The sequence below is a fragment of the Peromyscus californicus genome, unplaced genomic scaffold, assembly GCF_007827085.1.
Source record: "Peromyscus californicus insignis strain IS unplaced genomic scaffold, ASM782708v3 Scaffold_4__1_contigs__length_199733344, whole genome shotgun sequence".
Lineage (NCBI taxonomy): Eukaryota > Metazoa > Chordata > Mammalia > Rodentia > Cricetidae > Peromyscus > Peromyscus californicus.
In genome coordinates this window covers 119232415-119248394 of record NW_026294562.1, presented here as the reverse complement: position 1 = coordinate 119248394, position 15980 = coordinate 119232415, and the positions used below count along the sequence as shown (strand labels likewise).

Here is a 15980-nt window from a genome sequence, read left to right as displayed (position 1 = left end):
AAGGCAAAGATGTCCTCCAGTCCCTGCCACTGCTTTTCAATATACTAGGAATAAAAGTCAAGAAAATGTATGCTGTTTGAGAAAAACCAAAATTATCTTTGTTTATACATGATTTGATTATATATGTTGAATAAAAAAATAAAGCCTCCTAGAACTAATACTTGAGTACAAGTAGTTCAGTGTATATAAACAGGTTTGCTATACAAAAGTCAGCAACTTTGATGATATACAGCTAAAGAATGGACTGTGACATTGAAAATACAATCCCACTTACATTAGCATCCCCCCAAGGATATACCATGATACTTCAGGAGCCGAGCAAAGTTGGAGGACTGACATTATACAGCCTCAAGTCTCAACAGAAAGTGACAGCAATCAAAGCAGTAAGACACTAGTGTAAGAGGAGACAGATGGGCCGGTGGACAGAAGTCTAGAGCTGAGTCCACAGCAGGCCAAGCGATCTCTGAGAGAGGAGCAGTGGAGAGAAGACAGTCAGCAGGAGACTGTGCTGGGAGAACGGGACATTTACATAGAATATAAACACAGATTGGCACCCTTCACAAAACACAAATCAAATATATCTCAAATGTAAACGTAAAACAAAGTCTTCTTAAGGTGGCACTGCAGTATCCAGCCTCCCCTAGCTACCTGCCAATCTCTCTTTGTCCATTGCCTGCCCTGCTCCATCTTAACTAATGCTTTCTGTTGACAAGTCTTCCCATGGTCAAGGCTTACTGTTCCATTCTTCTGCATTATATGCTGTCCATAGTTTCCCTGTGTTGCAACTGGTCCACCCTGGGGCCTGTCTACTACATAATCACACTTTGTGGGATTATACTTGTTTTCTCCCAACTTTTTGCCAATGCCAGGCATTACTTTTATACTCAAAGTAAACTTGTCATTATTAAAGGTGACTTAGAGGGCTGTGGTTAAGCTCAGTGATATAATACTTTCCTTGTATGCAAGGCCCTGGGTTTGAGTATCAGCAAAGGAGTGAGGGATTAGTCTGAGCTTCTTCACTCTGAATGAAGTGATATTAGAAACTGAGGTTTTGAAAAGTTGAGAACAAGTTAAACAAGGAGAAGGAATGGGCTTATGACATACAGAACAAGCATGCGACATCATGTGTGTGTAAGTATATCTAAATTTTCTATAGGGCTGAGGTAAGGTATCCTTGTGCAATAAGCTAGAAGATGGGGCTGTGAGTGTGAGTAAAAAGAAACAAGTTGTTAACTTTTCCTGAGAGTTGTGAGAAGAGCCACTGAGGAATTTTCCAAGAAATAACTCAGATGGGCTTGTCTGTGGAAAGGTCACTTCAGTGGTAGTGTGCCAGAATATTTGGAGGGGGCTGGATCTGGGAAAACAATGGAAGGTCAAGTTTGGACTCATAAAGGGTGCAAGGCCAACCAGTGGGTAGGATGAATGAAGAAGGGGAGGAAACTTTAGAAATGCACAAGCAGATCTTTTAGGACTGAATGTTTGAATGGATGTGGGGAGTGAAAGGGGGTCACTTGGTAGACTAGTGAGGTCATTGGGAAGACAGAAACATTAGATGAGAATGAATGTGTGGGTAAAAGATGAGATGAGCTTGGTACACTTGTGAATAGGTAAGTTGGCACAAATTTTAGACCTTAGGGGGTGATTCTGAGGTCCTGACATCTGACCTAATGTCCCTGGGTACTGAGCAAGGAGAGCAGAGTACTGACCTTGTCAATGAAGGGGAAAGCATAGGAAAGTGGCCCTGAAGGTGACTGGATGGACTAGACTTCTGGGTTGTGTAAAGACCATAAACAAGAGAAGAAAGGGTGGGTGAATATTGCCCAAGGACAGTTAACACTGCCAATTATTTCTGTGGATTCATGAGGATCAGGAGATGGATTGGGGAAAGCTACTTGGCGACCTCAGTTTGAGGAAAGCCTGTGACCTGGTTAGAAAAGGCACTGGTGGATAGCAGACTTTAGTATCTTCCCGTGGGTACTATAACAAATTGCCACAGACTTGATAGCTTAAAGCAATAGAAATGCATTTTCTCACAGCCTAGAAGCCAGAAAGCCCCCAACCAAAGCTTCCATAGGGTTTGTTTCTTCTAGAGAGAAAATTCACCCCATGCCTCTCTCTTCCAGCTTCTTGTGGATGATAGTCAGCCTCCATGTTCCTTCCTGTAGATCCATCATGGCAGGCTTGGCCTCTGTCTTCACCTTATCTTCTCATCTATCTCTGTGTTTTATTTTTAAATTAAAACAAAACAAAGTTAGGACACCTACTATTGTTCCCAGGATGGTTTAATCCCAAGATTCTTAATTGTAGTTGCATAAACTTGTAGGTCACTTCCTGAGATGCAGGACGCCATCTGCACTGAGCTGGCTGATGACCGAGTGGCTTCTCCCTTTGTGTCACTGAGAGTTGACCTTTTCAATGGGCTAAAGTGAGATACCACCTTCCGTGTCAGCCCTTTTAAAAATATTCAATTCCCAAAACATTCTAGATGCCCAACAGGATAGCTGTCATCAAGGGGGCCTTCAGTCAACCCAACTTCATGTTCCCTGGGCTCTTCTGGTCCTCACTGTCCAAAACTCTCCCCTTTACTATAGAACCCCCTTTCCTTGTTGGCCCCTATAACTCCCAGCGCTTGAAGAGGTCTGCAGGATTATAGCAATCTCTGGTTCTGAATTAGCCCATTTTAAATGAGCGGATCCTGGTGTGCTTTTGTGAATCCAAGTAATCCAGTCCTTTGCTGCAGTAAGGGGTAATGTCTGTTTTTATTTTTCAAGGTGAGTGCAGGCCATCTGAGTAAAAAGATGCAGACTCTTTCCAGTTGAATTCAGTGTCTTTTCTTCCACAGGATAGCACTCTCCCTTTTTGGACAATGTGTCTGATATCAGCAGTTGTCAGGGAGAGAGTGAACTGTGTGACTCACTCTGCTGGCCTCAGGATCACTGAAGGGAGCGCTGATGAGTATTTGGCACAGACAATAATTTTTGCAAGTGTGTTTACAATTTTCTCATTAAAGGAACATGTCACAATGCTCCTGGGAACAACTTTCCATTAGCCTGAGAAAGCAGACAACATGAGACAGTCACAGCTCTCACCATGGGTCTCGCCGAATGAAATTTGCTTCTGCTTCTGATGTTTGCCAGGCCAGTTCTGCAGGTCCAGTTTGATTGCTTCTTCTTTTCCTTCTTCTTCTTCTTCTTCTTCTTCTTCTTCTTCTTCTTCTTCTTCTTCTTCTTCTTCTTCTTCTTCTTCTTCTTCTTCTTCCTCTTCTTCCTCCTCCTCCTCCTCCTTCTTCTTGTTCTTAGATGTGTGTGTATGTGTGTGTGTGTGTGTGTGTGTGTGTGTGTGTGTGTGAGAGAGAGAGAGAGAGAGAGAGAGAGAGAGAGACAGACAGACAGACAGACAGACAGACAGACCTGATAAGGGTGCTGGTAACCAAATTTGGATCCTCTGCCAAAACAGTGCATGCTCTTAACCATGGATGCCCCTCTTCAGATTTGATTTCTTATTTATGTTTATCAGATTTCCTGGCAGCTAATTGGATGAAATCACCTAGAATTTGTGATAAAATAATTTTTGAGGGGCAGGAGAGATGGCTCAGCAGTTAAAAACACTGGCTGCTCTTCCAGTTGATCTGGGTTTGAGTCCCAGCACCCACATGGTGGCTCACAACTGTCTGTAACTCTGGTTCCAGGGGATCTGAAAACCCTCTTCTGACCTCCTCAGGCACTGTACACATATAGTCCACAGACATACATGCAAACAAAACATCCACACAAAATAACTTTTTTAAAATAAAAAATAATTTGTTATAAAAATATACAATAAAATTTATGATAAAAATAACTAGTGACACTGGGTGTCTTCTGGGGATTGGTTATTATCTAAACACCTTACTCACTAGCTCAGCAACATCTGAAGAAGCCGGTACAGTAACCTTCTTACCTGAATGGAGACTACACACTTTGTTTATAAGGAAAATGGGCATTCAGGGGAGGTCATTTCCCAGAGTGTCTCCGTCTGTATGAGCTATAACAAAATGCTCCAGAGTGGATTTAATAAACAACAGAAATGTGCTTCTCACAGTTCCAAAGGCTGGAAGTCCAGATCTAAGCATTGGAAACAATATTGTTTAATGGGAGCCTACTCCCAGGTCTGTTTTCCAAGGGCACAAACTACTCAATTCTAGTGGGTTCTACCCTTGTGATCCAACCACCTCCGAGGGGGTCCCACTCCAAATACTGTGGAGATCTCAAGACTTCAAAACGTTTTGAATGTTAAGGGTACACAAACACTCAGATGAATGTACGTAGCTAGGAAATAACAGGGCGTGCTCAGTTTAAGCTGTGTATGTTGAGCATGCTCAGTGTAAGGTTATATTTCAAGAAAGAAAGATGATAGACACATTTCTGGTCCTGCTAAGTTCATGGTCATAGCACATATGTCCGGAAAAGAAAGATGGCAGACAGGAATGTTTGGAGGCATGCTCAGTCCAGGATTAGAGCAAGCCAAGTTCACTCTAGGTTGCGTAGAAGAATAAGCTGGAGTGCCTGGCTGATCTTGCCTCAGTCTCTGTAAGGCTTTCTGTATTCTAAGATGAAACAAAAAGAAAAGACAGCCCGGGGGTGCTTAATGCAGACATTTTTCTCCCAAAGGTGCCTGCCTTCCTTGCTCAGCAGTTAATGGTATTTGTCTGGCTATTTGTAATGCTACAGTTTCGTTGAAAATGGGATGTGTTCGGATAAGGCCGGTCAGTACAGCAGGTGTAAATAGATAGCTCAGGAGCATGGAGTCAAAGTCAAAGACATGCATGTGCTCACACACACAGCCCTGCAGAGAGACTGCTCAGGCCTGGTCAGAGTGCGAACTGGAAAATACACACTTAGGGTGAAAGTTCACAGAAGTCATTGGATTCTGCTACTCCTGTAATAATTTAATACTGTCTACAGTTTTCCCACCATGAAGTCCCTGACTTTTCCAATTTTCTCATGTCGGACTAAATTATGCTCAGCTTTGTAGCTTCCTCCATCTTTTTTTAAAATTACACTGAAAAGGTAACGGAAATATAAGCATTTTAGAGGTTTTGCTTGTTTGTTTTCCTTGGGAAGAAAATTTAAAGATCTGCATTTGAACATGAAACTTACAGTTCTTAAAAAAAAAAAAAATCTCCCCAACTTTGTTTTGGGTGTGAATGGCTGGATTGCACCCTTATGTAATATGGGCTAGTTTTTTTTTCTGCAGAAACCAACAACCCTCTGAGGTCAGTGGCTTAAAGCAATCAAATACTGATTCTTGCCAATGCCACTTGCCAATGTAAGTCATCAGGATTTCTGTTCTTGGAATGTTGCAGGGACCCAGGCTGAGGGAGGCTTTATCTTAACCTCACACTTTTAGTATGGCTACAGTAGACAGAGAGACCATGAGATTCTCATATTGACACTAAAGCCTTTTTAGCAGAACTGACACAAGCCAGCTGGGCTCATATTTCACTGGTCAACCACAGTAACAACAGGTCACTTTTAATGAAACTGAGGAGCTATAGTCCTTGCATGGATTGAAAGGAGAATTGAAATACTTAAGAGTGTCTCCCATGACCACCATGACTTGCTTGGTTTTTTTTTCAGTTTTTCATAATCTTAAAAAAATTTTCATACAGTTTATTTTGATCATATTTTCCCATACATAACTCTTCCCAGATCCTTCCCACCTCCCTACCAACCCAGCTTTATGCTCTGAGCAGCTTTATGCTCTCTCTCTCTCTCTCTCTCTCAAATGAAAACAAAACAAAAACAAGAAGACAAGAAAAAAATTAGCTGTGGTAGAAAGAATGAAACAAAATGAAATAAAAGGCCCATGAAAAGCATAGAGTCCATTTTAAGTTGACCAACAGCTCCCGAGGATGAGGCCTGCCCTGGAGTGTGGTGGATATACCCGGTGATACTCCAGTGGAGAAAACTGATTTCTCTTTCCCAGCAGGTACCAATTGCACGTAGCTTCTTGGTTAGGGGTGGGACTGTGTCCCCTTCCCCTTCTCCATGCTGGGACTTTGTCTGGTCTGACCCTGTGTGGGACTTTCGTGTGCTGCCACAGTTTCTGTGAGCTCCTGTGTGCAGCAGTCCTGTTTGTATCTTGGTGATACTATTTCCTTGGAGTCATCCAGCATCCCTGGCACTTACAGTCTTTCTACCTCCTGTTCTGCACAGATTGATCCTGGAGCCTTGAGAGGAGGGGTTTGGTGAAGACATTCCATGTAGGATTGAGTGTTCCAAAGTCTCTCATTCTTTGCACATTGTCCAGTTATGGATCTCTATTAATTTCCATGCAAGGGGAATCTTCTCCGATGAAAGTCAAGTGAGACAGTGATGTCATTAGGAGTCGTTTTATGTTCCTTTAGTGGAATAATAGTCGTAGGTTTTCCCCCAGGGCCCATGACCGATCTAGTCTTAGGTTCTTGGACATTTCAGCATTTCCAGACATGGGTTCCATCTCATGGAGCAGGCTTTAAATTCGCTCTAAAAAACCTGGCTGACGACTCCCATAACCTTTGTGCCAGAGTTGCACCCATGTATCTGGCAGACAGGTTGCTGTTGTGGGTCCCCAGGGTTGTAGCTGTGTGCTATTGACGATTACTTCTTTTTCTCCGGTAGTGTACAGAATACCTTCCAGGACCATGAACACTATCTGTAGGCATAAAGCTTCTAGTTAGGCACCAGCTCAGTTTCGGATTTTCTCTCAAGTAACATCCAGTTTTTAGAGGTATCAAGCAAGAAGTTCATTCAAAAAATGGTTTAGTTCTTGAAGGATTAAATTTGATTTATCTGGAAAATTCACATTTTGCTTAATTTGGATTAATGGCGCTTATTTAAACTCCAATCGCCTGAACTTTGCAATAGTCTTTGCTGAAGTTCTGTTTATAAATGAATATGTCTTCCAAAAATCATTGCTCATATATTTAAATCTGTGTTTATGTTATCCTGTGTCTTGCAACTTTTAACTTGTCCCATTAACTGTGCTATAAGATAAGAATCTTGTCTTATTGATTTATACTTTTATGCTTGGCATTAGAGAAAAGGATAATTTAATTGATGTTAATATGCTTGATGGGTTTATCAGTTAGTAGCTTATGAATCACTGTAATTAGGGATCTTGACATTAGGAGATGTCACAGAAGTTGAAAACACTTCAGATAATGTTTTAGGAGTTGCTCATTGTTCTCTGTGGAGGATCTAGCAAGCCTGCATTCAGTCTGCTTCAATTTCAAGGTCAGCTCTGCCTCGCACTTGATGAATCACAGAGCAATCAGACCTTTTCAAATATCATTTTTCTGTGATGTTTTCACATGCTTTGTTTGGCTGTAAGATTTGGATGAATTTTAACTTTAAAAAAAAATTAGGAAGCAAATACAAGTGCTGGGGAGGGATTCGATTGCCCAAGATTTTGCAAGGCCCCAAACACTCTTCAAAATAAGCCCATCCTAGCTTTTCAGCACACGCCCTTCCTGGATGAGCAGAGAGAGAGTGACTCTCATCCTCATGAAATGCAAAGCGCTCAGGGACAGCGACATGTGAGGACAGAGCTTGGCCCAGGAAGATGGTGTCTATAATTTCATGGCGGAATTATTTCCCATGGGGAAAGTTTCACGAACACAGTTACTCACTGGTCCGGTCCCAACCATGCAAGTGTGTTTCCAGAATCAATCACCCTTAAGCGGTTCCACATGTGCTTGTAAATATTCATATAAAGTCCTCTGTAACAGGGAACCTCGTTGTCTTTCTGCTGAGAGCAAAGGTGCATGAAGGTGTGGCACACTGGTGGGATTCTGCTTCAAGCAGCAGTTCTCAACCTGTGGGTCTCGACCCCTCGGGAGGCTTGCATCTCAAATATCCTGCATATCAGATTTTTACATCACCATTCGTAACAGTAGCAAAATTACAGTTATGAAGTAGCAATGAAATAATTGTATGGTTGGGGGTCACCACACCATGAGGCTCTGTATTAAAGGACTGCAGCCTTAGGAAGGTTGAGAACCACTGGCTTAGAGGGTCAGGGGTTTAGAACTATCACTGGTGCTGCGTGCTGTCTGTGTAATGGGGACAAGTCGTTCAGCTCCAGCCATGTGCCCACAGGCTCCTTATCTGTAAGACAGAGGTAAAAGGTCTCACAGAGAGAAGGTCACAAGATGGTTGCAGAGAAGACCTTGAGAGAGCAGGGGCAGCATTTGAGGCACCATGCCAGACATATGGTGAGCCTCCAGTCAGACTCAGCACCCTGTTACAGGGCTGTGGGTGAAGTGCTTGCCACGTAAGCACACGGACCTGAGTTTGGATCCTTAGAACTTACAAAAAGCTGGATACGGCAGCTTGCATCTCTAATCTCAGCTCTGGGGAGGCAGGAATAGGAGGATTCCTGGGAGTTCATGGGCCAGCTAAGGAAGGCAAGGGCCAACACCCAATGTTGTCCTCTGGCTGTCACATCTGTCCCCTGGTGTGTATGCTCCTGGACTCATACAGTAACATACATGCACACACACAAATTAAAAAAAAAAATTGGCTATCGCCAATATTGTCTTTAAAGTCATCTTATCAGGGTGGAAAGGATACAAAGGTTATTGAATCCAGTTGCTCACCCAATAATTTAATACCCACTGCAGCTTTCCCACCAGGGAGTCCTGCGTTGAGACTTTCTCCCATGGAGGTAAATAATGCCGAAGGCCGTAGCTTTCTCCGTTTGTGATTACACATAGCCAGTGTAGACCCTTCCCTCCCGACATCCTGGGGTGAGACTGAAAACATCTCAAAGCCCAGCTATTCCCTCATTGCCCTGGAACGTTTCCTGTCTTGCTCTGAAGCTTTCATTCCGTCCTTCTCCTTCCCTTCAACACCAACGTTTTGGAGAGACTCGCCTATAGATGTGGTTTGAACTCCCTCCAGTTCCGCTTTTCCCTTCAGCACCTGGAGTACAGCGTGATTTGACATCTCTGCCAACTGCGGCATACCGGCTCCTGGAGTCCAAGATGAACAACGAAGAGAAACAGTCCGATTGACCTCTTTGCAGAACTCTCTAGAATCTCCCCGTCACTGTACTGCTCCTAGCAAAACATTTATCCTTTAACCCTTGCTAGACCGTCTGTGAAACACACATTGGCATCCTTATCTCTGCTTCACTGTTGAGGAAAATGAGACTCTGAGAGTCTAAATTGCCCAGCATCCTGCATTTGGAAAGATGTGGTGGGTGAGTCAGGGTTTGTCATGGCCGTCTGTCTCCAAAGTCCCCGCACTTCAATGCCAGGTTTATGTATAAAGTTGAGTGACTGTGGGAAGTAGAGATAAACTAATATACTGGTTAATATCACTGGGCACACTTTATGCAAAAGTCCTATTTGTGAACATGAAAAGAAATATGAAACAGCCCTTCTCCTGTAAGGAGGATTTCAATCTAACACACCCCACTGGCATAGTAACACAACAAACTGAAAGGTAACAAACAGTCAAGCACGGTTCATATGGGACATAGCTCCTAGCTTTTCTCTTTAAGATCACTTGTGGACATGTGGACATAGTCATATGGAGTGGCAACATAGGTGTAAGAGCAGCTGGTCAGAAAGAAATGCAGACGCAACTGTACAGATGTAGGGTTCATCTGGATTTCTCCGTGTTGAAGCACATGTACAGAGATGCTGTGGGCCTGAGGCATAGACATCGGGTGCAAGAAACGAGAGTCAGGGGAAAGGGTAGGGCTGGAGAGAAAGAAGGGGTAGGAAGGGGCACTGGGGATGTAGTCCAGTCGATACAGTGCTTGCCCAGCATCAGAGCTTGGTGCTCAGCACTGCGTGAACCAGATGTGCTGAAGCAGGCCTACACTCTCAGCACTGCGTGAACCAGATGTGCTGAAGCAGGCCTCCTGCACTCTCAGCACTGCCTGAACCAGATGTGAAGCAGGCCTCCTGCATTGTCAGCACTGCCTGAACCAGATGTGCGGAAGCAGGCCTCCTGCACTGTCAGCACTGCCTGAACCAGATGTGCGGAAGCAGGCCTGCACTGTCAGCACTGCCTGAACCAAATGTGCTGAAGCAGGCCTCCTGCACTCTCAGCACTGCCTGAACCAGATGTACGGAAGCAGGCCTCCTGCACTGTCAGCACTGCCTGAGCCAGATGTGCGGAAGCAGGCCTGCACTGTCAGCACTGTCTGAACCAGATGTGCTGAAGCAGGCCTGCACTGTCAGCACTGCCTGAACCAGATGTGCTGAAGCAGGCCTGCACTGTCAGCACTGTATGAACCAGATGTGCGGAAGCAGGCCTGCACTGTCAGCACTGTATGAACCAGATGTGCTGAAGCAGGCCTACACTCTCAGCACTGCCTGAACCAGATGTGCGGAAGCAGGCCTGCACTGTCAGCACTGCCTGAACCAGATGTGCTGAAGCAGGCCTGCACTGTCAGCACTGTCTGAACCAGATGTGCGGAAGCAGGCCTGCACTCTCAGCACTGCATGAACCAGATGTGCTGAAGCAGGCCTGCACTGTCAGCACTGTATGAACCAGATGTGCTGAAGCAGGCCTACACTTTCAGCACTGCGTGAACCAGATGTGCTGAAGCAGGCCTGCACTGTTAGCCCTTGGGCGGTGGAAGCTGAAAGACCGGATACTCAGTGTCATCCTCAGCTACACAGCAAGTTCAAGGCCACTATCTCAAGGGAAGGCGAGGGGTCAGAGAGAAAAGGGGAAGAGAAATATCTCTTATAGGCACACAGATATCTGAAGTATGACTAAAGGAGAGTAAGGTTTCAGGGAGACAGCTGCAACCACGTGTGGGCCTTGCACAAGAGTCACATAAGTGATCTTAGACTCTAAGACATCCCATCAGTGACATTACAAGACAGTGTCCGCATTAAGACAGCCAGCCTAGAAGCTGAAGCAAGGTAACACCCTAAGTGATGCCGTACCCCTCTTTCCCACACAGGTCGTGGGCTGTGACAGGCAGCTGGGAAGTACCGCCAAGGAAGACAACTGTGGAGTCTGTGCAGGGGACGGCTCCACCTGCAGGCTGGTGCGGGGCCAGGCCAAGGTGCACCTGGCTCCAGAGAAAAGTAAGTTTGGACAGCCGGTTGCATATTACCAGAGAACAAGCTGGGTTTTCCCTTCCTACCGGAACAGGCATTCCTATGCTGAACTTGTCTGGACGGAATTAACTTCGGCCACTCTTCAGAAGTCAAATGTCTTTCTTTTTAAAAATTATTATTTTTCATTTTTCTATTTTAAAAGGGCACATAAAATCCATTTCTACCAACTCTTTAAAGGTTCCCCAATTTTTTGAGCTATTGTCATTACAAAATCTTGATGTTTTAAAAATATTTGGTAGTCAATTATTAAGTAGCCTACAATATTTTTTCAGGTGAACTGAGGTCAAAATTTCATTTTATTTGTCTTCTTTTGGTTGTTAACTAGACAGAAAATGATGTAATATTTATTTTATTTTTCACTTTTGGTTGTCTATCGAAGCCATCTGCCTCCCCTACCATTTCTTAACTTTCAATGTTGTAAACTTGGTGTATCAGGAATGCTAAGCTTTTGTGTGTCACACCTATTTCAAATGTGGTTGTCTGTTTGTTATGTGGCTTTTGTTTTTGTGTGTGTTGAGGAAGCAATGCTTTTGAAGCCATATTTATTCAGATGCTTTGTCTTCTCATTTCAGTAGAATTTCTCTTTAATTTCAGGGGTCAAGTGTATATGTTAATAGCCAGCCAGTCAATATTTGCAGCACGTAACATCTCTGTCCTGGCCACTCAAAATCATTGTCCTATAAAAGCACCCACAAACAAACCAATGTAGCTATGTGCCAATGGACCTTCATTTAAAATAAATCAGCTGCAGGTTGAAGCTGGCCCTCAGGCAGTACTTGTGACAGTAAAGAAGAGAGAATATTCGTGCAAGTTTTTACTCACTGCTTTTGTGGTTTTGTTTTCTACCTTTCTATTTTTGAAATGTTTATTTATAGTTTATGCATATATGTGCCTGAATGTTTGTACATGTAACATGTGTGTGCCAGAGCCATAGAAGTCAGAGGGAGCTTGAGATCCTTTGGAAGTAGGGTTACAACATTTGTGAGCTGCCATGTGGACACCAGGAGTTGAACACAGGTCTGCTGCAAGGGCAGTGAGTGATCCTAACCACTGAGCCATTTCTTTCGCCCTGTTCTTATTGTTTATTGTTGTCTGTCTTTAAATCTTCTATTCATTTTTGTGTCTGGTTGTTGTATGAAGTTGGGATCTTACTTATTCCTTGGCTAAGGAGGACATTATAGGAATGGAAGAGGGGTGGAAGAGAAAGAGAAAAAGAAGGGGTACAAGAAGCAGGGAGGACAGGAGGAGGGGATGGGACAGGAAGCAGAGAGGAAAGGAAGTAGAGGGGACAGGAAGTGGGGGGGAGGAAGCAGGGGGAACGGGAAATGGGGGGGACAGGAAGCATAGAGGACAGGAAGCAGGGGGACAGGAAGCAGGGGGGATGGGAAGCAAGGGGACAGGAATTAGGGAGGACAGGTGGACAAAATCTTCCAAGAGGAAATATGAATTCCATGTGTGGTATAACACTGGAGAAAAACTTGCCATTTTATTTGTTGGTTTTTGCACACGTGTGTGTGTGTGTGTGTGTGTGTGTGTGTGTGTGTGTGTGTGTGTGTGTGTGTGTGTGTTTTGTTTTTGTTTTAAACAGGGTCTGGCCATGCAGCCCAGGCTGACCCTTTGGAAACCTCCTGACTGCTAGAATTCTAGGCATGCTCCATCACACCAAACAAGCAGGGTTTCATTGTGGTCCTGCTCATCTGCTACTCCAGGCTGAGTGTCCATTGAGAAGTAGATTAGATAGAGTGGTGTTCAGGAGTCAGCCACACAAGCTGTCGTCAGCATCGTTTATAGAATGCATCAGATGGAGTCATCAAAACAGTTTAGACAGTAGAGTGACTTGGGAGAACTCAGAGATCACCTTCAAGGACAACCTGGAAGCAGAGAGTTCAAATAGGAAAGTCGTTTTAAACCCAAGAACCTTCATCTGAAGGAGTGTGGCAGGAGATGGTGAGGATGCGCGATACTTGGAAAGATATTGAGGAGGAGGAATTCCAGGATCAGAGTTTGAAGTTCTTTGAGTAAATACTACAGTAAGAGACACAAGACAAAGCAACATTTCATCTCAGGCAGCTTGTTATGTTCATCTGCTCTTCTGAGATTAGGCATCCTTGGAAAGGAGGCATCTATTGAGGGCAAGAGCCCATCCCCCTGGATTCTCCTTCTCTCAAGAATCTTGGCTCTCTGGATATTCAACCCCTTTGCACTCTTCCGATATTTTCTAACAGCTCTTGAGTGTGTTTTGTTTGTGGCTGGAGGGTGGTTAGAAACATACTTGCCCATCATGGGACTCAGTCTTGAATGTAGATGGGTCCACCCAAAGAGAGCACGTGGAACATGAAAAAGCCATGGATTGCACCTGAGGAACTCCAACATTTAATCAGAGAAGAGGAATGGGTGGTATACACAGAACTTAGCAAGAGTCACAGAAGCCACAGGAATGGGTCATCTCAAGGAAGTCAAATGCTCTTGTGAAGACAGCTAGAATCCAGGATTGCCTGCCCCCCCTCCCCCATTCGGCAGTTTGAAGATGATCTGTAGTATTCACAAGAGTGGCATCAGTGAACTTCAGATACACAAGCTTGACCTCAGTGAGCTGATGAGGGAAGAGAAGATGAGAACAGGTAGAGGGGTTTTCAAAGGGGAAGGAGGGAATAAATTCAAGGCACAACTGGAGAAGATGATGGAAAATGACATGTGTTCCATCCTCTTGGCTCTGATTGGCTCTTCACTAGGTGGAAGAGTTGGTTACTGAGAATAAGGACAGTGAGATATATTCACTAGGGGGAAAGGAGATGGAACTCACTAATGACAGTAAAAAGATAGAGGGATCATGATGAGAGCCCAGTAAGGTTGGAAAGTGTGAATTGATGGAGGTCCATTCTATGGACTTCATGAAGTAGGTGACTGACGGCTGGTGTGCCAACAGAAATGCACATATTCCAAATCTCATGAAACCCAGGTTAGAAACTGCAGAGGTATATGTGTCCTCTGAGAAGTCTGGACTGGTGGCCAAGGCTGGGGAAGCTGCTCTCTCCTGCTCTGTGATATCTTCTAGGACTCCAGCTCTTCTCCATTCACATCCCGTGACTGTGAATTTGTCTTCATGGCTACAGAGTTGAATGGTTAGACATCACATCCACCTCTCAGATAAAGAGAGCTGGTAGTAGAGACTTTCTTCCAATTCTGTGTCCTTTTTTCAGGAAGAGAAGTCATTCCTTAGGACTTCTTTGCCACTGACCAGAACTGTAGCATGTGACACTCTTGCTTTTGAAAGGATAGAAACCAGGCACTAAGCATCCCGCCCATCATTATCACTGGTACCAAGACAACATAATACTTGAGGATTATCCAAGTTCTCTTCGGATGTATGATGTCATTTCACTAGGTCTCTTACATTCCAGCTATGAGGTTGGCAAACCCTTTAAAGACCAGGGCTGTTAAGAAGTGTCTCATAAAATGAATTCTAGAAAATAAGTGAAGGGAGGTTTTTAAGAGAGCTGCTGACGGGTGTTTGGGAAGGATCACACAAGAATGGACTGGAGGAGAAAGCCGAAGGGGAGGGAGGACCCAGATCAGGCAGTTCGAAAAGACAGGCTGTGCCATGAAGGGTTGACTTCGCGCCGCTCCTGGGTGAGGGTGCTAACACAATGGCGGTTCAGCTCGGTGTGCTGGGAGCATCTAGAGTGAGGGCTGGCCCTTAAAGGTTTGGAAATCCACCAGAGAAGACTCTGTTTCTAGCACAGTCCGAAAGAAATTAGACACCAAGGACATTCTAATGGAACCAGAACAGAAGCCAATGGAACTGTGTCCTGAAACCATTTGTCTGATTATTTTGTAGAAAGTGTGGACAAGAGGTACCGAAATGGGAAGGGACCTGGAGGGAGTGTTGTGTTAGCTGTAGATGCCGGCCTACCTGTGCATCATTCTTTGTGTGTGTGTGCAGTGTGTGTACATATTCCTGTGAGTGTGTACCTCCAACTGTGTGCACGTGTGTGTGGAGGCCAGAGGTTGTCATCAAGTGTCTTCCTTGACTGCTTTGAGTGTTTGAGAGGGGGTCCCTCACTGAACCTGGGCCTCACCAGTTCATCTAGGCTGGCTGGCCAATGAACCCCAGGATGTGCCTTTCTGCATCTCCGAAGTGCCGGGAATACTGCCAAGGGCCACTGTGCCCGTTCTAGGTGCTGGGGATCTGAACTAGGGTTCTCAGACTTGTGTGGCAAATATTTCACTGACTGAGCCAGCTCCACAGTCCCCGTTTTCTCACTGTTGATGAGGTCCTTCCTCTCCTCTCCCCTTCTCTCCCTCCCGGTCTAGATCTCCCTGCCTCTCCCTCTGTCCTTCCTTTCCTCTCTCCCTCTCATCCTCCTTCCCGCCTTTGCTTCCTTCTTCCTCTCCCCTCTCCTCTCATCGACCGTCAACTTTCAGGGTATATATCCTTACAAGAACCTCTTGAGATCGTTTACTGCTTAAGGAAAAACCAAGATACAAAGTTGGGTGGGTGTGAGTGGGTGGGCCTGGGAGGAGTTGGCAGAGGGGTGAATATGATCAAAATATAATGTATGAAATTCCCAAAGATCTAAGGAAACATTCTCTTCAAGTTAAGTGTTTTCTCTCCAGGAAAATCTGTGTGGACGTATAAGCCCCAAATTTGTCGTTCTGATTTTTCTTTTTTTTTCTCTGTTTCCTTTTGTTTGTGTATGTGATGTGCGTGTACTTGCACATGTGTGTGCAGGTACAGACACCCACCTGGGTCCGTGTATGCTGAAGTCAGAGGTGGAATTCGAAATCCTGCTTCCTCCTTCTCTTCCTTGTTCCCTTGTGACAGGGTCTCCCACTGAACCTGGAGCTTGCCATTTTGCCACTAGACTGG

The 15980-nt window shown here is 44.7% G+C and overlaps 1 protein-coding gene across 4 annotated transcripts in view; it reads left to right on the top strand.

The window, feature by feature from the left end:
- Adamtsl3 (ADAMTS like 3) overlaps positions 1 to 15980 on the top strand; it is a 296131-nt gene that overhangs the window by 133721 nt on the left and 146430 nt on the right. For all 4 annotated transcript variants that reach the window (XR_008212849.1, XM_052712357.1, XM_052712358.1 and 1 more), the window contains exon 7: positions 10951 to 11077. Coding sequence is in view for 3 of the 4 variants with exons in the window: in XM_052712357.1 (XP_052568317.1) it covers positions 10951 to 11077 (127 nt within the window). In the remaining variant the exon portion in view is untranslated. The remainder of the gene's footprint in view (positions 1 to 10950; positions 11078 to 15980) is intronic.